The 24875-nt window shown below is 41.3% G+C and overlaps 1 protein-coding gene across 6 annotated transcripts in view; it reads right to left on the minus strand.

Moving 5' to 3' along the window:
* Positions 1 to 246: 246 nt before the first annotated feature.
* The window catches only part of LOC122548400 (melanocortin-2 receptor accessory protein 2-like), a 40866-nt gene continuing 16237 nt past the window's right edge, over positions 247 to 24875 (minus strand). For 3 of the 6 annotated variants that reach the window (XM_087976259.1, XM_043686992.2, XM_087976260.1), the window contains exons 3-6: positions 23223 to 23347; positions 12325 to 12424; positions 6092 to 6202; positions 2079 to 5007 (exon numbers count right to left, since the gene is read on the minus strand). In XM_087976259.1, the coding sequence (XP_087832385.1) occupies positions 4608 to 5007; positions 6092 to 6202; positions 12325 to 12424; positions 23223 to 23340 (729 nt within the window). In that variant the 5' untranslated portion in view covers positions 23341 to 23347 and the 3' untranslated portion in view covers positions 2079 to 4607. Of the gene's footprint in view, positions 529 to 2078; positions 5008 to 6091; positions 6203 to 12324; positions 12425 to 23222; positions 23348 to 24875 lie in introns of those variants that run through there. The other 3 variants (XM_087976261.1, XM_043686998.2, XM_087976262.1) reach the window with 3 other exon arrangements.

The raw sequence follows: 24875 nt of genomic DNA on the forward strand, positions 1-24875 counted from the left end.
ATCAGTACACATTTTGTCATTACTCCCAGATTATATCCGTGGTGGCTGCAATATAGCAAACCCAGGCCCACTCCCACTCTCACCCCATTCAAAAAAAGGCATTATCCCTGTATCGGTTTTGTGAGACCTGTGTGTAATTACCAAACAGTAGATCATCCTTCTCTAAGTAATGTGAACAAACATGAGCCACACACTTTACTGATGAAAAGACAACAAATGGTGTATCAATAGAAGACCCGTTTTTTTATTCTGGTGGAAGAAAATAGACCATTCCTTGACTTCAGTCAACCATGTCAGCACCAAGTGTGTTAATGCACTGAATCTACAGGAAACTCATGCAGTATCCATCAAGCTACATTTAAGTAATGCACACACATACATTGAATGAACACTTGTGCCACCATATGCCTTTGAGTGGTTTCCTTTCTTTGCCCACTCCATGCTGCTGCCAATTATAGCCTAGGAACTTTGAGTATCCTCTGGATGCTCCTCACTTGACCTTCTGAAGGCATTTGTAGCTGCCCTTACCTGGATTGGAGGAGAGAGAATTAGTTGCTGAATGTACACAGCTCCTTCTCTAAACAATGTCCCAGACACTCGGCATATCTGGGTGCAGTAGCTGAGTGGTAGTATCCTCCCTGACCTTCGGAGACAGTCCTATCCATCCACCTGCACAGGCACAGTCCTGGTCCTTGCCCAACAGCTCTGTAGCCTCCCCTCAAATGGGCTGAGGATTCAAATATTTGGGACCCTCTCTGCCAGTCTGAATCTGCTCCGTCTCCTGGTTTTAGAACATAAGAACGAGGAGCAGGAACAGGTAATTTAGCCCCTCGAGCCCACTCTGTCATTTGACTCGATCATGGCTGATCTCATTTTGGCTTCAACTCCACTTTCCTGCCCACTCTCCATAATCTTTCAACCTATTATTAATTAAAAATCTGACTGTCTCCTCATTGAATTTACTCAAAGTTCAAGCATCCGCTGCACTATGGGTAGTGAATTCCACAGATTCATTTCCCTTTGAGAGAAGCTATTTCTCCACATCTGTGCTTTCAACCAAATACCTTTTTGTAAAACTGTGACCTTTCATTTTGGTTGATCCTTTCCTACAGAAAGAGAAAGAGAAGGAACAAGTGCGTTGGCAATGGATGACCGGGCACTTCATGAGTATGCCAGGTCCTGAGTCCTTCTCAGTAATGCGAATGAGCACTGTCCAGGAAACTGGGAGAATATTGACAGCAAGAGGTGGCTGTCACCCATTCAGAATCTTACACATCATCTTCCTATTGGACATCCCACTGCACTGGCACAATCAGACTGAATGATGCCCCACAAGGGTCAATTTGTAGTGAGTGGACAGTGACACTTGGTTTAAGATTCTCGGGATATCCTTCACACTCTTCCTGCACTGCATCCAGGTTCATTTGTGAAGCATTGCAACATTGGTTCAAGTCACCTTGATCAGACTGGAGGGCCTCTTGCTGCCTATAGTGGAGAAGAGCGCCTCCTGCTGTTCAGGATGACCAGGAGCACAGTGTCTAGGGAAGCCTTACTGAGCCATGGGACCAGATTCAGTTTACTGTGAAATATCTCCAAAGGGAGTTGACCAAGGTGACAATGTGGGCTGGGAGTTCAGATTCACTTTGTACGTGTGCAATTATGTATGTACATGAGCAGCGAGCTGAAAACCGCAACTGTCCCCAAATGGAAGTGACACCTGAAGCCAAGCCCACTGCTAGACTTTAACACAACAATGGAAGATTCTACCCAATCTCTAACTTAATGATGATGCCAGGAACTTAAAGCAATTTGGGTACAGTTTCCACAGCCTCTTTAACATGCTTTAAGAAAAATAATAATGCCAATAAAAATAACATAACAATATAATAATAACAATGAATTTGCTACCCCAATTTAAAACTGACTCCCAAGAACTTGAAAGAAATCCCAATCAAACCCTTGTTTAAAATGTAGGTTCTACATTCGGTTCAACTAATTTCAGTGACTAAGCAGGTCATCTTAAATCTGTTTCTGGACTGAAAACTTCAAGGGCCATTTATTGTAAAAAAAAAATCATCAGTCATTAAATAAGAATTATTACTATATTTCACAAGAAAAAAAGTGTTCATAACCTCAAAAGTATACAGACAAACAATTTTAATTTGAAAAACACGGCCACTTTATATGTAAGACATAATGACTATTCATTCTGTTTAAATACAAATGCCCTTCCTCAGGAAATAAAAGTACAGAAATGCCTTTTAACAATAAAAATATCAATGAAAGATAGCATTAAACAATTGACTGAATTACATCACATGAGAGTCCAAAACAGCTAGACTTAGACGTGTTTCAGAAAACTGCAATTGGGTGCTGCAGACTATTCGCAGATCACACTGAAGTCCTTGAAACATTGAAGCAAGATGGAAAGAGATGCAGTTTATTTTGCGAAGGTCCCTTTAAAGTACATTAACTTAATGAAGTGAAGTGGTTGGAGATGCTTTTCAGAATTGTGATAAGTTTCTATATAAAGGCATGCTCTTGCTCTCTAAGTGGTGGCCGAAATCAAAAAGAAGAAAATGAAAGGTAAGAGAATAATTAAACTCACCTGGGGACAATAGAAATACATCCTTTCAGTCCCACAACTGCAATGGGAGACATAAAAAATGATTTTTAAATTCACTCATGGGACATGGGTATCACTGGCTGGCTGGCTAGCATTTAGTACCCACCCCTAGTAGCCATGAGGATAAGCAGAGAAGAGTAAACATTTGAAATGGTTACTCATTCCAAATATTCACAAAAGGAGTCATTCTCATTCCAAAAAATAAAACAACCTGAGTATAATCTGTGACTTTGATTAGAGGCTCAAAGAGGCTAAAAAAAAAACTGGGGATGTGGGATAAAAGCATAACTGCTACTTCAATACCAGTGCTGAATTGAATTTATTGTCACGTGTACCGAGGCACAGTGAAAAGCTTTGTCTTGTGAACAATACAGGCAGATCACAGAGTCAAGTAGCATTGATAAGTAAATAATAGGTAAACAGTAAATAGGTAAATAGTGGCAAAAACAGAAACACAGGTACAAGTGAATGTTAAGAGTTTGAGAGTCCATTCAGTATTCTAACAACAGTAGGGTAAAACTGTTTCAAAACTGGCTGGTGAGTGTTCAGGCTTCCATACCTTCTCCCCGATGGTAGAGGTTATAGAAAAACATTGCCAGGGTGGGATGGATCTTTGAGAATGTTGGCAACCTTCCCTTGACAGTGGCCTGGTAGATTCTATAGATGGGAGGTTGGCCTTTGTGATTGTCCGGGCCAAATTCACCGCTCTCTGTAACCACCCCAATCATGAATGGTACAGTTGCCATACCAGGTAGTGGCACATCCAGACAGAATGCTCTCGATGGCACACCTATAAAAGTTGGCAAGGGTATTCACCATCATGCCAAATTTCCTCAGCTGCCTGAGGAAGAAGAGACATTGTTGGGCCTTCGTAACCAGTGCGTCTACATGAAGAGTCCAAGAAAGCTTGTTGTGTATGATCACTCCCAGGAGCTTAATACTCTTCACTCATTCCACCTCTGTGCTGTTAATGTGTAGGGGGGGCATGAGTAACATCCCGCCAAAAGTCAATAATGAGTTCCCTAGTTTTGCCAGCATTGAGAGCTATGTTGTTCTCAGTGCACCATTTTTCCAGGTCTTCCACCTCCCAGCTGTAGTCTGTTTCGTCGCCATCTGAGATTCAACTGACTATGGTGGTGTCATCAGCGAACTTGGCATTAGTCTAGTGTTTGGCGATACAGTCATGGGTACACAATGAATACAGTGGGAGCTGAGTACAGTAGGGAGCTGAGTACGCACCCTGGGGGGCTCCAGTGTTGAGTGTTAGTGATGATGAAATATTGTCCCCAAACTTCACTGATTGTGGCCTGTGGGTCAGTTGCAGAGAGTGGGGCTTAGTCTGAGATCATTAAGTTTAGTAATTAGTATCAGTAAAATGCTTCCTACATAGCTGTAAGTGTTGTCATTCTATGATGAGTCTTCTACAGATGAGAAGGACATTCTAGAGATGGCCTTTGTTTGAATTGAGTATTAGAACAATTGTGAGGCGCTGCCAAAAAATATAATAAAAGGATACGATTGGAAACTATCGGCTGAAATTAATGATTGTGACGTGGAGCTATTGGTAACCTTCGTATCTGGTAGCCCTAGGAGTTTACCTGCTGGCAACAATATTCACAGGGCCTCCAGGCAAAAGGATCCAGCCTTCAAGCACTGCCATTCAGACCCAATTCAGACCCTACTAGAAGTGATGCCCAATGATGGCACTGCAGGAGGTCCAGGTTGTGTGAAGACCAGGTTCAGTGGTGTTCCTATCAGGGATAGCCCCCAAAGGCCAATTTTGACCATTTCTACCTAATTTATTCAGGGATACTTGGGAAGGTGAGAGACTGTCCACCAGGCACCATCACAAGCCTATATGAAAGCAATACTGAAAAAATTCAAAATAAGTATTTATATTTCAATAATTAGGTTAGTTCCGATTGATGATTGCTATTTTTGATCGCAAGTGAACTTGCCTCCAGTTTGTGTTCATCAAGAACTAGTCAGAAATGTGATGTATTTCCTGCAATCTATCTGACTTATTTTCAAGAACGATTGGCTGCTCACACATCAGTAGATCGTCTTCTGTCAGGGAGGAGCTTTGATCAATGCTCACAAAATTTGGAAGGTTGAACTTACTCGGACAGAACATGGGATCATCTGAATCGTCACTTCTATCCCCTCTTTCTCGTGGGGTAAGATCACTGTTCCCTGGTCCAGGCACTTTGTTTACAAATTGTTGCCTTTCCATTTGTATAACCTCATTAACATAGTAATGAAAGAGAGACCTGGATTCTTCATTTTCCGGACGGGAAAAGGCTTTATCTGATCTGGACATGATATAATTGATAGCAAAGCTGTTTGTTCTGCGTTGTTTTGTAGAAAGGTCCACATTCCTGCTGAAAAAGATCACACTTTTAGAACGAATGTTTCTCAGAAAACTTTTAACAACAACTTGCATGGTGCTGCTAATGTAACAAAAAACACCCAGAGGCAGGTAGCTGGAGCACTGTGAAACAAAATATAAAACCAAGAAATATTGGACAAATTAGGTCAGATGAACATAAGCTTGGTTGAGGAGGCATATTTTAAGGAGAAAAATTACTTCGAGAGGTGTCAGAACAGAGCACAGGGCCTTAGCACAGCTACCAATGGGGAAACAAATAAAATCAGGGATGCTCTTGAGGCCAGAATTATAGCAGCACAAATATCTCTGAGGGTTGTGATGTTAGAGGAGATTACAGGCAAAGGAAGAGGGGTGGCCACAAAGGGAATTAAAACATATAAGAGAATTTTGAAATCAAGAGGTTACACAGAGCCACAGTAACTCTCAGTAGATGGGGAGGGGTGAATGTGATTGCAGGTTAAGATAGGCAGTAAGGTTTTAGATGATCCAAAGTTTTTGGCAAGTAGAATGTGGGAGATCAGCCAGCAGTGCTTTGAAATAGAGGCTCTGAAGTGGTCTCTCTGATCAGCCCCAATACCTTCTTACCTGGGCTCTAGAGCCTGGTTGGTCCTTGCACTGAGCCTCCTCCAGTGTCAGGGTGACCACTGCTCCCAATGGAACTGCCACATCTAAAGAGCTGCTGGCCAGCTAATGGCAATGCAGCTAAAAGTAAGGGTTCAGCAGAAGATATGCTAAGACAGGGACAAAGTCAGTCAATGTCAATGAGATAAAAATAGGCAATTTAGTAACAGCTCCAGTCGGTGGTTAAAATTTGTTCTCGGGGTTAAATGTGATGCGAGGTTGTGATTTAATCTCAAGACACTTTTCAGGGACGGGGTGGGGATATAGTCAATAGCTCATGAACAGATTTTTGAACAAAGCAGAAACAACATCTTATCAGATTCCTTACATTACATCTAATGCAGGACCAAGTGAAATTTCCTTTAATTGAACACAGAGAAGACTGAGGAAGGTTTACACTTTGACACAGTTCTGTGGGGTGCTGATTGTGATTTTGCTAAGAGTTATTTTAGTACCTGGAGTGGGGAGGAAATCTGACTGGATGATTTAAACATGGTATCCTGGGTAGGATGGTGTAAGATTTTCCTGTGTCTGCATGGGATTCCTCCAGGTGCTCTGGTTTCCTCCTACAATCCAAAGATGTGCAGGTTAGGTGGATTAGCCACAGTAAATATAGGGTTATGGAGATAGGATGTTGAGGTGGGTCTGGATGGAAGGCTCTTCAGAGGGTTAGTGCAGAACTCAAAGGGCTGAATGGCCTCTATTTTCACTGTATGGATTCTATGGTTCTAAGCTTGGAAGACCATAACACAGTGAAGGATATTTAAGGGGAAAGCTGAGATTGGGATGAAATGAACTAAAGAAAATTTACTAGGCATTCCTAAGAATTATTGATTGAAATCTCAGTTAGCTATCTGTCCATGTACTGGCAGTGGAAATTACACAGAGCGAGTAGTTCGTTCAAAAGAGAACTAAGTAAATCTATCATGCAGTTGTGACCAAGCTGAGTGCAACTAACTATATCAATGGAGGCAATTTCCACTTGCAACAGCTTTTCTCTGCTAGATAACTAACTGGTATGTCATTTTATCCATCATTCCAATGGATAGAAACGTTTCATGTAATAGCAAATTTGGTCAGTCATACAGTTTAGATGCATAGGCTTTCAAACAAATCGCCCTGTCTTGAGGAAACACTGACTACACAAAGAGAGAATCCACCATATATATTTTTATAACAAGCATGTCATGACATGTAATTATGCAAATAAATTGATTTGAGTAGCTTTAATTAAATCCAAAAGATTTATTTAGTTCTCTTTTGAACGAACTGCTTGCTGTGTGTAATTTCCACTGCCTGTAATTGAATAGATGGCTAAGTGGGATTTCAGTCAGTCAATGATTCTTAGGAATGCCTAGTGAAGTTTCTTTAGTACATCCCATCCTAATCTCCCTTTCCTCTTAATAATCCTTCACTGTGTTATAGTTTCACAAACTTAGAATCATAGAATCCCTACAGTGAAAACAGAGGCCATTCGGCCCTTTGAGTTCTGATAATCATTACCCAGTTAAAGCATCGCTAACTTAATTCAACAATATTTTCCAGCTTTGAAGAGGAAAGTGGCTATTCTTGGTGTCCTTCCATTGTTGCAATAATTAAAGTTTTGAGATAAGCTTATTTATGTAGCGGAACAGCCACTTATATTTATGTAGAGCCCTTAAAATAATATGTGAAAAGTGCCTCAAAGAACCTCATCATTATTGGACAAAGAATGGACACCAAGCCATGGAAATAACTTTTCGAACAGATGGTGAAAAGCTTAGTCATAGGCTTTAGTAGCATCTTAGAGGAAGGGACGAAGGCAGTGGCGCAGAGAGATTTAGGGAAAAGTGAAGAGCTTATGGCCTCAGCCACTGTAGATTTAAGTAGCAATGGTGGAGCAAAAACAGCCAAGGCTGCAAAAGTGGCCAAAATTGGAAAAGCACTCAGGCAAAAGGCTGTAGGAGCTAATCAAGATAACGAAGGTCAAGATCATGCAGAATTGGAGAATTTTAAAAATTCAGACTGGCATTTTTGCTTCAGAGTTGTGCAGCAACCTCTCCCACATTAGAAACAGATTGCACTGGACCCAGTATAACAGTTGAGGTTATTTCTTTGAATGATTTTAAGGCAAAGACAGAGATAGAACAGTAAAGGAACTAAGGGTTATGGTGAGCAGGTGGGTAAGTGGAGCTGAGTCCATGAAAAGATCAGCCATGATCCTATTGAATGGTGGAGCAGGCTTAATGGGCCAGATGGCCTACTCCTGCTCCAAGTTCTAATGTTCTTACGTACAGTCTACTGAAAACCAGATATTCATCACCCGTTCTTGTGGTGATATATCGCAGTTACAAGACAGCATCCAAACATGCCAGTAGTTCCCTGTATCAGGAAAGCTACTATGGTTAAAGAGCCTTTAGGCTAGATGCTACTCCTTATCCTTTCACTGAAGAAGCCAAAACATCCAGTGAGAGATGCCAAAGGCACATTGCACCTCCTCACTTCCCCTTCCTTCAAAAGAACATTCTTCAACAGATACCTGACAAAAATTGACACGTAAATGAAATTAAATTAAATTCATCTCACAATTTGTTCTTTTCAGGACTAAGTACAGAGGTGGGAATATTAGTTGTTCACTACCACTCTACTAAAGCGAGCAAGAAAACTCAAGCTCTCACCCTCCAATTAGCTTTTCAAGAGCTGAGTAGTGAGCTTTGGCAAGTTTTTCAGCCAATCACAAGCATCAACATTGGTGTTCCAGATTGCCAGCCAATCAGAGGCTGGCAGTTTAAAGACTATTGGCTGAGGTCTACTCTTCAAGAGATCCAATAGCAAGAAGGTCAGTATTTCTTTTCTTCTCATGGGTTGGGGGGTAGTCGTGAGAAGAGGTGGGGCGTGGAGATAGCTTTAAAAGCTGGCAAGCAAATCACCCTGGTTACCCAGTCACCTTTCTCACCTGCCAAGAAGGCAGATAACGAGGGAGGTGGCAAGGTGAGGCCCTTAAGTGACTATTAGTTGACCACTTTAGGATCTTAATTAGTGGTGAGTTGAGAAACCTCCCAATGGACCTTCCTGCCAGAAATGAATCAGCAAGTTGGGAACAAATCTTTCTCCAGGCCAATTATCCCCATCATTTCCTCTTTTCACCACCTCTTCCGACACACCCACTTCCACCCTCAGTTTCAATTCTTCCTGAATAGCTCTAACCTGGGCTTCCAAGTGGGGCCCACACTTTGGGTGGTTCGGCCAACATGAACCATCCACTGAGCCGCATCAGGACAAACTTATGTTGAAGTCTACACACAACGGTTTATATCTCATCATGGTGACAGCTTTCATGGTTTCTTTTAAAAGAGAGAAGTGGAAACATTAACATATCCAACAGATATCTGGAAATGAGTTAACACAGCCCAGCTCTGGTACTTCTCGATCCACGACTAAGTTTCCAGCTGTTGCAAAGAAATCATTCTAGCTTTATAGGCAGGGACTGGGGACTCTTTTGTTTAGATTAAACCCTGAAAAGCAATTTTTATCTTCATGCATTGGAAACAAATCTTGTGCAGTGGATTGCCCCTTGGGTTGTATATTTATCAAAGGAATGCTGGGCTCTATAAAAAGAGTGCACAAGCCCAGACAATGAAGGTGAAGACATTTAAAAATAACAGCTGAGTTCAGTTCTCATGACCCCCAAGTGCTTCAAGCAAAGGAAAACGTTGCAAATATAAAATGAAATCAAAACCCCTCGATTTTTTTCTCTCCGAAAACACAATAATGAAAAATGTCATATTTGTTTACTCTTGATAAATCACAGCAACAAATCACTTAGCACAGCGAGATTTCCTTTCATGGTTCAAATGGCAAAATCAGTTTTTAGATGTTGAATACAATAATGTTCTTATTGTACAAGCTGTCACTAATGATGCTCAACTTCAACAGCTTGGTTACTTTGAAAGTCAATTATCAGCATTGAACAGTTGAAGATTACAATCCAGAATTACATAATGGTTTACGTAATCATTTGTGTTTTATCAAAAGCAAGAGTTATCATTGAATTTTACCGTACATGTGATCATCATACTGGTGAAAGAGCTAGCATTCTCTCCTGTTACATCCTTGCCATGTGAACATTTCTTTTTCAAGTATATATAGGAACACTGAAACAGGAGTAGGCTATTTAGTTTTGCAAACCTGCACTGGCATTCAATGAAATCATGGATGATTTAAAAGCAAGGTATAATCCTTAATACCTTTGGTTAATAAATTCTATGCATTATTGATTTAAAATTACCAATTAATCTAGCATCAATGACCGTTTTGTGAAGAGAGTTCCAAACTTCCACCATGTTTTATGTGTAAGGTCTTTCAGAATTCTGCCTCTGAAATGTCTAATTCTAATTTTTAGGTTGTGCCTCTTGGTCCTAGGCACACCAACTAACTGAAAAATGTTTCTCTCTAACTTTGTTGCTTCCCCTTAACATCGTGAGTGCCTTGATCAAATCATCACTTCACTTTATACATTCTCTACCAACAGTCAACCCTTATTTACATTGGTCTTTGAAATTTAACTCCAAGCTCAGGTACCGTCCTGATCTATTCAGCACCCTCTCCAAAGTCGATGGACACATCCTAATGTCCAGTGATCAGAACTGCTCTCAGTAGTCCAAGCATGGTCTAACTAAGGGCTTTTGAAAGCTGATCCATGACATCCACCACTTTCATTTAAGGCTTGGATGGACAGATTGTTGGTCTCTCGGAATCAAGAGGTATGGTGCAATGAGCAGGAAAATGAAGCCTAAGATTACTCATGGTGGAGCAGGCTCAACGTGGGCCATTTGGCCTTCTCTTGCCCCTGTTCCCTGAGTTCTTTTCTTGTGTCTTCCGATGTTCTACATATGAAGGGCAGAATTCCATTCGTATTTTTGATACTGTTTCATGATGTGTGAATGATCTGTGTATCTGAAGCCCAAGTCTTTTTGAACTTAGTGGTTCTAGAATTTCACTGTTTTGAAAATATCCAATTCTATACTTTTTATATCCAAAATGGATGATTTCACACTTTCCAACACTGAACTTTATTTATCACAGTTTACCCTTTACGTAGTCTATTAAAACTGCTTCATAATTTAACACTTCCATCTTATTATCTAATTTATTAGCAAATACAGTAAATATTTGAGGCTTCAATACATTTTACTGGACACACCACTACTCCTGTGCTGTCAAATAAAGTGCCTGTAGATCATCCATATCAGAGTATTATTAGCCTCCCTATTTGTGAACCAGAGGGTCTGGTTTCAAGCTCCACCTGCCCCCAGAGGTGTGTCACATCATGTCTAAGCATGTTAAAAATACAAAAGATTGAAAATATCTACGGAATCATGGCTCCCTGCCTCCTATTGCCCAGGCAGTTTCGTAACCTGAGTAACCTCAATTCCATGGGTTTTAATTTTAGCTCTTGCTTGCAGGAGCTTATTCAAAAGTTTTCTGGGTTTTCAAAAAAAGTGCTGATAGGCATTTTCCTCCATTAGTTGAAACGTGTGGTGCTGGAAAAGCGCAGCAGGCCAGGCAGCATCCGAGGAGCAGGAGAATCGACGTTTTCCTCCATTACTTCAGCTACTTCTATCAAAGGTTCAACCAGCTCCCTTAGACATGAGCTACACTTATCGACTTTCCCTGATCGGCTGAAAATGGTGAAGTTCAACCAACCTTACTTATAGAGTCTAATAATTTCCCGACAATGGATGTAAACTAGACCACTTCTTGGTCTCTCTGTATTTTTTCTTAACTGGCAATGATAATTCAAAGTTTTTCAATTTAAAGGAGCCATTACCAAATTCAGAGAACTTTGGGAGATAGATGTTTGGATGTTTAAAACCTGCAGATGAAAACCATCTGATCCCAGGGATTTGTCATTCTTCAGTATGATTATGCTTTTCTCTGTTACTGATATTTAGCTCAAATTAATGTTAGCGATTTCCTGTTCATGATTTTCAATATTAATTTGCCTTGGAATTTTCAGCATGATGACCCCTTTCTATACTGTTGCTGCATGTGAGGTAATTGTTCAGTACATCCATCAGTTCCTTAATTGACAACATCACCATTATCAGTTTTTAAGAGGCCTGTTGTTCTGCCAACATTTCTATCACCAAAAATAAGTGTAACATTTTTATATTGACTTTCATATCCTTTTTGTACCTTTCCCATTAGCCAGGATTTTGAACTATTTTTTCACTTGTGCAATTTTTCTTTTTACTGTTATAGTATTGCTGACCTTTTCTCAGAGTTATTTTAGAATCTCTTTCCACCAGGCTTCCAGACAATGCATTCCAGATCTTAACAAATCACTGCATAAAATGATTCTCCTTCTCTCTCCTCCAGTACTTTTCCAAGTAACTTAAATCTGTGCCCTTTGATGATTGACCCTTATGCCAGTGGACACTGTTTCTCTTTATTTACTCTATCAAAACCATTTTTAATTCCTGTAAGCATTTTCAATATATACAACTGTAACTATTTCAGGGGTTGCTTCTCTTAATCTGTGTTTTAATGCATGTGCTGTTCAATGACTACATTTTAGTCACTGCAGCAAGGCATTTACCAGTTCCTATTGATTGTAAGGTGTATGTGAGGTAATATTATAAGATACCTCTCATGTTCTTCCCGATACAGCCCTTTATTATAAATTAAATGTAAGAGCCTGACTTACTCTTGATGTGGTGCTCCTGTCTTTGTCAGCAGCGTCAAAACGAAAAACATGAAAATGACAAACACGGCCAAGCCTACCCAAAATCCAATCACAATGGAATCTAAAAAAGAGGATATTGTGTTGAATTGCATAGTACAAAGTTAACACAGTTGGAACATTGGCTTTGAAAGGCAATCAAATAACAAGTAGGCTCACTTACAAACAGTGGGAGTCTATTCAAGGCTGGGATGGACATTTTTAATCAGTAAGGGAATCAAGAGTTAAAGAGAAAAAGCTGGAAAGTTGAACCGACGATTATGTTGAGGATCAGTCATGGTCTCATTGAAAGATGGTGTACACTCAAGTGACTGAATGGCCTACTTATGCTTCTACATCTTATGTGAGTGGTGTAGCTCTGCTCCAACCATTCATGAAGAGGAAATTCTCCCTTCCAAAGTATTGTGCGCTAGCTTTTTCTCAATACTCACTGTGTAGAAAGTGCACAAATCAGATAAAACCAAACAACTTAGATCATCTCAAGCGTAACCTAATTTTTTTAAAGATGTGTTCACAGGGCAGGGGCCTCACTCGGTTAGGCCAGCACTTATTGCCCAAGCTCTTGAGAATCTGGTGGTAGTGAGCTGGTTTCTTGAATCATTATGGCATGGGTTCATCCAGAGCACTGTTAGGAAGGGAGTTCCAATTTTTTTGACCAGTCACAGAGAAGGCCAAGAATTATGTGTTCAAGTCAGAGTTGAGTGGGGCTTGAAGGGGAACTTACAGGTGGTAACAGTCATGAGATTGGCTAGAGGAGTCATGGTGATTTGCTGCAGGGCTTCTTGTAGCTACTGTGTGTCAGAGGTGGGGGGAGTGAATGATTAAAGTGGTGGATTGGGTGCTAATGAGCATATTGCCATGTTCTGGATGGTGTCAAGCTTCTAGAGGATTGGTGGAGTTGTACTCATCCTGACATGTGCCTTGTAGATGGACAACAAGTCTTAGGCAGTTTGGAGGAGAATTACTTACCACAGAATTTTAGCCTCTGCAGTTACAGTATTTAAATGATTGGCCCAGCTCAGTTTCTTGTCAATTGAAATCCCAAGATGTTGGTAGGGTAGGTAGGGATGGTAATATCATGGAGAGATAGTGAGATTTTCTCTTGTTAGAGATGGCCATTATCTGGCACAGAGGTTACTTAGCACTTACCTGCCCAAACCTGTAAGTTATCCAAGTCTTGCTGCATTGTCTGCTTTAGTATCTGAGGAGTCTAAATGGTGCTGAATATTGCGCAATCAGCAGTGAACATCCCACTGTTGATCTTAAATGGAGGGAAAGTCATTGATGAAGCAGCTGATGAGGTTCCATCAAGGACACTAGCCTGAAGAAATTCTGCAGAGATGCCCTGGAGCTGAGATAATTGACCTCTAATAACCACAACCATCAACCTTGGTGTTAAACATGATTGGCTGGATCACTGAGTTGCAGTGTTCTGCAATGTCCATCCACCAGGAATCTAATGCCACCAGAAGTCAAGAAGACTTTAAACTAAATATAGTCCTCATAACAAATCACTTAAACAGGGAGGTGTTCATGCATTGAATAACAATGGAAATGAATCCACTGTAATTGATATGACCATTTTTGAAGTGGTGGATGAGGGGCTGAAGAGGTGGATTGTCTTGTTCTGAATGGTGTCAAGCTATCACTGAAGTTGCATACATAACAATCAAGGGGAGGGTAATTCATCACACTCCTGACTTGTATCTCATGGACAGAATTTCAGGAATCAGGAAGTGAGCTACTTACTACAGGAATCCTAGCCTCTGATCTGCTTTTTTAGCCATAGTGTCATGGAGCCATAGAGATGTACAGCATGGAAACAGATCCTTCGGTCCAACTTGTCCATATTGACCAGATATTCCAACCCAATCAAGTCTGACCTGCCAGCACCTGGCCCATATCCCTCCAAACCCTTCCTGTTCATATACCCATCCAGATGCTTTTTAAATGTTGCAATTGTACCAGCCTCCACCACTTCCTCGGGCAGTTTGTTCCACATACGCACCACCCTCTGTGTGAAAAGGTTGCCCCTTAGGTCCCTTTTATATCTTTCCCCTCTCATCCTAAACCAATGCCCTCTAACTCTGGAGTCCCCTACCCCAGGGAAAATACTTTGTCTATTTATCCTATCCATGATTTTATAAACCTCTATAAGGTCACCCCTCAGCCTCCGACACTCCAGGAAAAACAGCCCCAGCCTATTCAGCCTCTGCCTAAAGCTCAAATCCTCCAGTCCTGGCAAAATCCTTGTAAATCTTTTCTGAACCCTTTCAAGTTTCACAACATCTTTCCGATAGGAAGGAGACCAGGATTGCACGCAATATTCCAAAAGTGGCCTAACCAACATCCTGTACAACCATAACATGATCTCCCAACTCCTATACTCAATGCTCTGGATAATAAAGAAAAGGCATACCAAATGCCTTCTTCACTATCCTATCTATCTGCGACTCTACTTTCAATGAGCTATGAACCTGCACTCCTATGAACCTCTCTTTGTTCAGAAAAACTCCCTAGGACCTTACCATTAAGTGTATATGTCCTGCTAAGATTTGCTTTAAAATGCAGCGCCTCATATTTATCTAAATTTAACTCCATCTGCCAATCCTCAGCCCATTGGCCCATCTGGTCAAGATTCCGTTGTAATCTGAGGTAAACTTCGCAGTCCACTACATCTCAAATTTTGGTGTCATCTGCAAAATTACTAACTATACATCTTATGCTCAAGTCCAAATCATTTATGTAAATGAAGATAAATAGTGGACCCAGCACTGATCCTTATGGCACTCCACTGATCACAGACCTCCAGTCTGCAAAGCAACCTTCTACCACCACCACCCCTTCTCCGTCTTCTATCTTTGAGCCAGATCTGTATCCAAATGGCTAGTTCTCCCTGTATTCCATGAGATCTAACCTTGCTAACCAGTCTCCCATGGGGAACCTTGTCGAACGCCTTACTGAAGTCCCTGTAGATCACGTTCAATGCTCTGCCCTCATCAATCCTCTTTGTTACTTTTTCAAAAAAACTCAATCAAATTCATGAAACATGATTTCCCATGCACAAAGCCATGTTGACTATCCCAAATCAGTCCTTGCCTTTCCAAATACATGTAAACCCTGTCCCTCAGGATCCCCTCCAACAACTTGCCCACCACTGACATCAGGCTCATCGGTCTATAGTTCCCTGTCTCTCACCTTTCTTAAATAGCCAACCTCCAGTCTTCTGACATCTCACCTGTGTCTATCAATGATATACATATCTCAGCAAGGGCATAGCAATCACTTCCCTAGCTTCCCAGAGTTCTAGGTTACACCTGAGCAGGTCCTGGGGATTTATCCATCTTTATGCGTTTCAAGACATCCAACACATCCTATTTTCTAATATGGACATTTTTCAAGATGTCACCATCTATTTCCCTACATTCTATATCTTCCATGTCCTTCTCGACAGTGAACACTGATGCAAAATACTTGTTTATGATCTCCTGTGGCTCCACACAAAGGCTGCCTTTCTGATCTTTGAGGGGCCCTATTCACTCCCTAGGTACCGTTTTGTCCTTAATGTATTTATAAAAACTCGTTGGATTCTCCTTTACCCTATTTGCCAAAGCTATCTCATGTCTGCTTTTTGCCCTCCTGATTTCCCTCTTAAGTATACTCCTACTTCCTTTATACTCTTCTCAGGATTTGCACGCTCTATCCTGTCTATACCTGACATATGCTTCCTTTTTTTTCTCAACCAAACCCTCAGTTTCTTTAGTCATCCAGAATTCCCTATACCTACCAGCCTTTCCTTTCACCCTGACAGGAATATACTTTCTCTGGATTCTAGTTATCTCATTTCTGAAGGCTTCCCATTTTTCAGCCATCCCTTTCCCTTTACCTGCGAACATCTGCCCCCAATCAGCTTTTGCAACCTCTTGCCTAATGCCATCAAAATTAGCCTTCTGCCCATTTATAATCTCAACTTTTAGATCTGGTCTATCCTTTCCCATCACTATTTCAAAACTAATTGAATTATGGTCACTGGCCCCAAAGTGCTCCCCCACTAACACCTCAGGTATCTGCCCTGCCTTATTTCTCAAGAATAGGTCAAGTTTTGCACCTTCTCTAGTAGGTACATCCACATACTGAATCAGAAAATTGTCTTGTACACACTTAACAAATTCCTCGCCATCTAAACCCTTAACACAATGGCAGTCCCAGTCTATGTTTGGAAAGTTAAAATCCCCTACTATAACCACCCTATTATTCTTACAAATAACTGAAATCTCCTTACAAGTTTGTTTCTCAATTTCTCTGACAATTAGGGATTCTATAATACAATCCCAATAAGGTGATCATCCCTTTCTTATTTCTCAGTTCCACCCAAATAACTTCACTGACTGTATTTCCAGGAATATCCTCCCTCAGCACAGCTGTAATGTTATTCCTTATCAAACACACCACTTCTCCTCTCTTGCCTCCCTTTCTGTCCTTCCTGTAGTATTTGTATCCTGGAACATTAAGCTGCCAGTTCTCCATATTCTTGAGCCATGTTTCTGTAATTGCTATGATATCCCAGTCCCATGTTCCTAATCATGCCCTGAGTTTATCTGCCTTCCCCTGTTAGGCCTCTTGCATTGAATTAAATGCAGTTTAATCTATCAGTCCTACCTTGTTCTCTGCTTTGTCCCTGCCTGCCCTGACTGTTTGACTTGCTAATTTTCTCAACTGTACCAGTCTCAGATTGATCTCTTTCCTCGCTATCTCCCTGGGTTCAACCTCACCTCCTTACTAGTTTAAATCCTTCCAAGCAGCTTTAGCAAATCTCCCAGACAGTATATTATCCCCTTCCAATTCAGAAGCAATCCATCCTTCTTGTACAGGTCACTTCTACCCCAGAAGAGATTCCAATTATCCAAAAATGTGAATCCTCCACCTATACACCAGCTCCTCAGCCACATATTCATCTGCTCTATCCTCCTATTTTTCGCTTCTGGCCATTGATACCTCTCTCTGTTCCACTGACTAAAGAGTCCCCTAACACAATTAATCGCTTGGAACTCAATGTACCCCTCATTACATTAGAGCCAGTCTTGATACCAGAAACTTGACTGTTTGTGCTACATTCCCCTGAGAACCCATCACCTTCTACATGTTCCAAAGCAGTGTACTTGTTTGAAATGGGAATAGCCATAGAAGACTCCTGTACTACCCGCCTACCTTTGTCTCCTACCTTTCTTGGAGTTAACCCATCTACCTGACTGTATCTGCGGCTTTTCTCCCTTCCTATAACTGCCATCCATCACACCCTGTAGCTCTTGTAAATTCCTTATTGCCTCTAACTGTCGCTTCAACCGATCCATTTGATCGGACAGGATTCGCAAGCAATGACATTTATTGCAGATATAATCCTCAGTAACCCTTAAACTCTCCTGAAATTCCCACATCTGCCACTATATTTATATGGCTAGTCTATTTTAGTTTATGGTCAATGATGAACCCCAGGATGTGGATAGTGAGGGATTCAGCAATGATTGATTTGCATGCTTAGGTTTTCTCTTGAATAAACTGGTCAGGCAGTGGTACTGGTACCCCCATTCTCCTGGCAAAAAAATGGCTGCAAAACAAGTTAATAGAGTTGTTTAAAATTACAAGAGGTTTTCAGAGAATCCCTACAGGCAGAAAGAGGACATTCACCCCATCAAGTCTGTAGCATCCTTCTGAAGACTGTCCCATCCAGACCCAGGAGAAGCATCTTTGATCAAAGAGTGGTGAAAATGTGGAACTCACTGTCACAGAAAAGAATTGAAGTAAACAGAGTGGATACAGTTAAAGGGATGTTCGACAAATATATGAGAGTCACACAGCACAGAAACAGACCCTTTGGTCCCACCAGTCCATGCTGACCATAATCCCAAACTAAACTAGTCCCACCTGCCTTCAATTGGTCCATCTCCCTCCAAACATTGTGGGATTTGAGCACAAGGAGCCAGAGCATTTGCCTCTGGACAATTACTCCAGTGACATTACAACACCAACCCAAGGACTGCTGTGCAAATTCCAAACATTTCCTTGCATTAAGGTTCTTAAACACCAAAGAAACTGGAAGCAGTGAATGTGGGTCCTCCATTCAAGAGGGGAGAAAGAAAACAGGAAACTACAGTCCCGTGTGATAAGTTAAAAATCACACCATGTCAGGTAGTTGACAACCACCCGATGAAGGAGCGGCGCTCCGAAAGTTAGTGCTTCCAATCAAACCTGTTGGACTATAACCTGGTGTTGTGTGATTTTTAACTTTGTACACCCCAGTCCAAAACTGGCGTCCCATGTGATAGCTTACATCTGTCATAGGAAAACAAGGCACACAGCAGGGCACCTAGAAAATCGCAAAAGCAATCAGGCAAAGTAATGAAGGCTACTGAAAGGGCAATCAACTAATTTTTTTGAAGTCACAAGAAATGCGCCTTGACCTTGAAATGCACCTTGTTCCAAATTCTAGAATGTTATTATTTTTTTCTGGTGTCTTTGACTCAAAAGAGCAAGCCTGGGTTGAGAGAATGAGCAGAAATCATCTGGCTGGACTTCTGTCGATGCCTACTGTGTGTCTGAGCCAGACTTGAGAGAGGAATGGCTTCTCGTCTTCACTCATTCAACACCATATCCTCCCCACTCATCCTCACTGCACTCTTCCTCCCACATTTACCCACATCCGTCCAGCATTTTCCCCTATTTGGCCGAGTTTCTCTTGGAAGAGCGGGAATACATTAGGCCTTGCCTTCATACAGCTCCGACATGCCTGATTCTGTCCGGTTAGCTGCTCCAATTGTCACAATAGTAGCAGTAAATAACAGCACAATGATACTGTGAATGTTAAGAACAACACTTTTAAAAGCTGCATTTTAAAAATGATGTAGGTTAAGATGGATTCTGAGGATTACCAGATGCGTTTTTCTTGGGCAATGACAGAGATACCTTTTATTGTGGCTCACTGTGGGGTTAGGGACATACAAGGCCCCCTCCACAAAGGTCAGTGTAAAATAGTGGATGTCTTTCCAAACACATCGGTTCTGGCCAACTAAAACCATAGATGGGAGAAGAATGCTGAAGGAAGTATCACAATACCTTGCTTCTGCCATGCCTCAATACTTCGTGTGAGCTCATACGATACGGAACCAAATGTAGCCTTTAAAAGTGCCATTCTTCACATTCACAGTATTTCTGTGATGGACATAGAATGAGTATACATCAAGGTGGAGCTACCTATGCATATCTAATGTGAAAATAATACCAGAACCAAGTTTACCTAGCTACCCTCTTGTTCCTTACATACATATGTATAAAATACCTTGGAATGTTCCTTAATTCTGTCTGCCAAAGACATTTCATGGCCCTTTCCCTGGTTGGACTCTTTACATTTTGTTTCACAGTGAATATAGAACAAGTTAAAATCACCCACCATAACAACTCTGATCTTTTCACATTTTTTCCATATCTGATCCTTTGTCTCCTGTTAACTTTTGGGAGGCCTGTAGTACAATCCCATCAAAGTGATTGCACCCTTTCTATTCCTGAGCTCTATCCACTTGGCCTTGCTAGATAAACTCTCCAAGATGTCCTCCCTCAGTACAGCTTTCCTTTAATAACACAACTCACCAACCTCTTTTACATCCCCCTCTGTCTCACCTGAAACATCTAAATCTCAAAACACTAAACTGCCAGTCTGTCCCTCTTTCAACCGCTTTCCTGGTGCTTCGGTGTTAATACTGAGGTTACCTGCAGAAAGCAAAGAATGAACAAGTGAAAATGAAATCAGGAAGATACGGTGAGAGAGAGAGGAAAGCCAAGTCAGTAAAAGATTACAGCCCTCAATTTGTGTGTTGGAAGATCGGGAAACGTCATCCATTTATACCCTGCTGGGGGACTTCATTCAATCTTTTCAATTCACTGATGAGATGTGGGCTTCACTGGCTAATGCAACATTCATTGCCCGTCCCTAGTTGCCCTTGAGAAGGTGGTGCTGAGCTGGCTTCTTGCAATCCACATACTGTAGGTTGATTCACAGTGTCATCAAGGAGGGGATTCCAGGATTTTGACCAATGAAAAGTGAAGAAACAGTGATATATTTTCAAGTCAGGATGGTGAGTTTTTGGAAGGGAACTTGGACATGGGGATGTTCCCATGTATCTGCTGTCCTTCTCCTTCTAGATGGAAGTGGGTTTGGAATGTGCTGTCTGAGGATCTTTGGCAAATTTCTGCAATGCATCTTGTAGATTAGATTAGATTACATTACATTACATTACATTACAGTGTGGAAACAGGCCCTTCGGCCCAACAAGTCCACACCGACCCGCCGAAGCGCAACCCACCCATACCCTTACACTTGCCCCTTACCTAACACTACAGGCAATTTAGCATGGCCAATTCACCTGACCTGCACATCTTTTGGACAGTGGGAGGAAACCGGAGCACCCGGAGGAAACCCACGCAGACACGGGGAGAACGTGCAAACTCCACACAGTCAGTCGCCTGAGGCGGAAACTGAACCCGGATCTCAGGCGCTATGAGGCATCAGTGCTAACCACTGTGCCACCGTGCCGCCCACATGATAGTACACACTGCTGCTACTGAGCGGCAATGATGGGAGTGAACGTTTGTAGATGTGGTGGCAATCAAGCGGGTTGCTTTGTCCTGGATAGTGTCAAGCTTCTTGAATGCTGTTGAAGCTGGACTGATCCAGGCAAGTTAGGGGTATTCCATCACACTCCTGATGTGTGCTTTGTAGGTAGTGGATAGGGTTTTAGGATGTCAGGAGTTGAGTTTCTCATTTAAGTAGTCCTAGCTTCTGACCTGCTCTGTATTTATATGGCAAGTCCAATTGAGTCTCTGGTCAATGGTAACCCCCAGACATTGATAGTGGGAGTCAAGATTAGAGTGGTGCTGGAAAAGCACAGCAGGTCAGGCAGCATCCGAGGAGCAGGAAAATCGATGTTTTGGGCAGGAGCCCTTCATCAGGAATGAGGCTGGGAGCCTCTGGGGTGGAGAGATAAATGGGAGGTGGGTGGGGATGGGGAGAAGATAGCTTAGAGGGGATGGAGGTGTTAGGTCGGAGAGGAGGGTGGAGCAGATAGTGGGAATTCAATTATGGTAATACCACTGAATGTTAAAGGGCAGTGGATAAATGATTTCTTATTTGAGATGGCAGTTGGCTGCCATTTGTGTGTTGTGAATGTTACTTGCCACTTGTCAGCTCACGTCTGCATATTGTCCAGATTTTATTGCATTTGATCATAGATTGCTTCAATATCTGAGGAATTGTGAATGGTGCTGAACATTGTGCAATCATTGGCAAATATTCCCACTTCTGACTTTATGTTGGAGGGAAGGTCATTGATGAAGCAGCTGAAGATGGTTGGGCCGAGGACACTACTCTGAGAAACTCCTGCAGAGATGACCTGGAGCTGAGGTGACTGACCTGAACAATTACAACCATCTTCCTAGTGTCAGGTATGACCAACAGAAAGTTTGCCCAGGATACCCACTGATTCCAGTTTTGCTAGGACCCCTTGATGCCACACTCAGTCAAATGAAGCCTTGATGTCAAGGGCTGTCGTTCTCACTTCACCTCTAGAATTCAGCTCTTTTGTCCATCGAGGGCTGTAATGAGGACAGGAGCTTCCTAAGCTGCGAATGCAATCAGTTTCAAATGGAGTGGCTATTCTGCTAACATCTCCTAACAAAAGACATTCTAAAAAGAATTATTTATCACCAAAATATAACAATGTAAGCTGATTACATTTTTCAAAAAAAAATCTGACCTTGGTTTTCTTCTATTATGTTTTGAGAGATTGGTCAATTTCAAATCACTGGATCAAACTGATTAGCTATCTTCAACTTTACCCAGTAATCACAAATACAAGCCTAATTCACCTGCTCTCTGCAGCATTCAAGTTCTGGCACTTCTAATCTTACTTGGCTGTCGAATCTCATCTTACCCTTAGAATATCTATGCAAAACTTTCATCTCTCATTGCAATTTGCTATGCTATAAGAGGGTGGCATGTTGGCTCAGGAGTTGCCACTGCTGCATCACAGTGCTAGGGATCCCAATTCGATTCCACCCTCGGGTGACTGTCTGTGTAGAGTTTGCACATCTTCTCAGTGTCTGAGTAGGTTTCCTCGAGTGTTCTGGTTTCCTCCCTCAGTCCAAAGATGTGCAGATTAGATGGATTGGCCATGCTAAATTGCCCATGGTGTGCAGGCTAGGTGGATTAGCCATAGGAATGCAGGGATGGGATGGGCCTGTGTGGTATACTCTTCGGAGGGTCAATGTGAACTTGATGTGTCAAATGGCCTGCTTACACATCGTAGGATTCTATGACCTATTCAGTATGATCTCCTTCTTCAACACTGGATAAACTGGTGGCAACTGCTGCTCAGTAGATCCATTTCCATGGGCACTCACTCCTTCTCCACTGTGACTCGTTCATTACTCATCTCTGCCTCCTTACGTTGTACATAATATTTACCACCATTAAAGTAGCTTGATAAAGGATTGATCCGAAGAGAATTTTTTAAAATGGCTTAATGCTTCACTTCAAGAATTTTGCTTTTACTAAGCAGACATTAAATGCTGACCCCTCTATCAGCTGGTACAGCCTCTGTTAAGAATATCTGAATTGGGCAGGTCTTTAAAATAATAAGAGAAGGAGAATTAATCTTAATCAGAATGGATTTACTCACATGAAAGGAAATGTTCCCCTATGGACTGCAGTTCAGTTTCTGTCAAATTATTTTTCAGAACATTAAACTGTCATAGTCTTTTTGAAACTTGCCACTTGTTAAATATTTGAATCATATTAGGTGATAATAACTTACACTTGTGTGCTTTCAATCCTTCAAAGGAAACTGGCTCATCATCATAATACTCATAGCGCCAGATGTAATCACCGTTAGATACAGTGGTCTTGTTTGCAACAGCACTAGCTTCCGACATTTTACACCTGTAAATCAGAACAATGTTTCATTTTTGTGTTTATTTAAATTAAATGAATTAAACAAACCAACAGCATGTTTATCCTAAATAACCCTAAACACAACACCAGGTATAGTCCAACAGGTTTATTTGAAAATACAAGCTTTCAGAGCCCTGCTCCTTCATCAGGTAGCTATTGGGGCAGGTACATAGGACACAGAATTGACAGTAAATGATCAAAGTGTCATACAACTGATATGGTATAATAGACAAACTTAGATTGCTGTTAAGTCTTTAATCACTGAGAATGGGGATGCAGGTTTCAATTGATTAATATGTAAATCCCAGAATTTTGATTGATTAATATGTAAATCCCAGAATTTTGATTGATTAATATGTAAATCCCAGAAGTTATTGCCCTGAGATAACTTTAGGTTTTATCAATATATTTAAAAAGTTGACATCTCAACTCAGACAATGCATTAAGGGTGTGAGGTTAGAGTCTGTCTGTATCTCAACCTGGAGTCAGACTGGTTTTATTACCAAAATAGGAATTTATAAAATGTCAAATTGACTGACTGCCATCAGGCTGTGTACTTTTTGAACAAAATAGAATGTATCTGCAAACGCAAATTCACCCCATAGACTTATGTGTTTATACGTGTGTGCTGTGAGGGAGAGATGGAGAGGGAAAGTTAGTGTACACGCAAGGAGATGGGAGAGAGAGAGAGAGAGAGAGAGAGAGAGAGAGAGAGAGAGTGAGTGAGTGTGTGTGTGTGTGTGTGTGTGTGTGTGTGTGTGCTTGAGAAAGTGTGTGCGTGAGCGTGACGTTCATGCCTATGAGAGGACATTCAGCCTCAGATCTCCAGGTGAACATCCTCCAAGTTGGATTTCAGGATACACAACACTGCAGAGTCACCAAGCAGAGGCAGATAACCAGGTTTAGTACCCATAGGGATGGCCTCAACTGGGATCTTGGATTCACATCATACTACAGGTGATCTCACTACGCTATACACTCACAGACTCTCACACAAACACACATACACACATGAATTTGCATTTGCAGATATATTCTATTTTGTTCAAAAAGCACACAATCTATAGGCAGTCAGTCCATGTGACATTTTATAAGTTCCTACGTTGGAAATAAAATCAAATTGACTCTAGGTTGGGATACAGACAGACTCTAACCTCTAAAGCACTGTCCAAACTGAGATGTCACTTTTTAAATGAAACCTACAATTATCTCTGGGCAATGACTTGAAAGAAATTTTGGGATTTACAGATTAATCAATCGAAACCTGCATCCCCATTCTAAGTGATTAAAGATTTAACAGCAATCTAGGTTTATCTAATACACTGCATCAGTTGTATGACTCTTTGATCTTTTCTATAAATTCTGTGTCCTATGTATCCTGTCCCACTAGCTACCTGATGAAGGAGCAGCACTCTGAAAGCTTGTATTTTCTTTTTTATGTAGATATTTTTATTGAAACTTTAACATGTTTTTACACGTTTACAAAAGAAAACTAAAAAAAAACCCAAGTATAAAC

Source organism: Chiloscyllium plagiosum, unplaced genomic scaffold, assembly GCF_037043375.1.
Source record: "Chiloscyllium plagiosum isolate Xiang-an unplaced genomic scaffold, Cpla_swu_hap1 HiC_scaffold_3, whole genome shotgun sequence".
Classification (NCBI taxonomy): Eukaryota; Metazoa; Chordata; class Chondrichthyes; order Orectolobiformes; family Hemiscylliidae; genus Chiloscyllium; species Chiloscyllium plagiosum.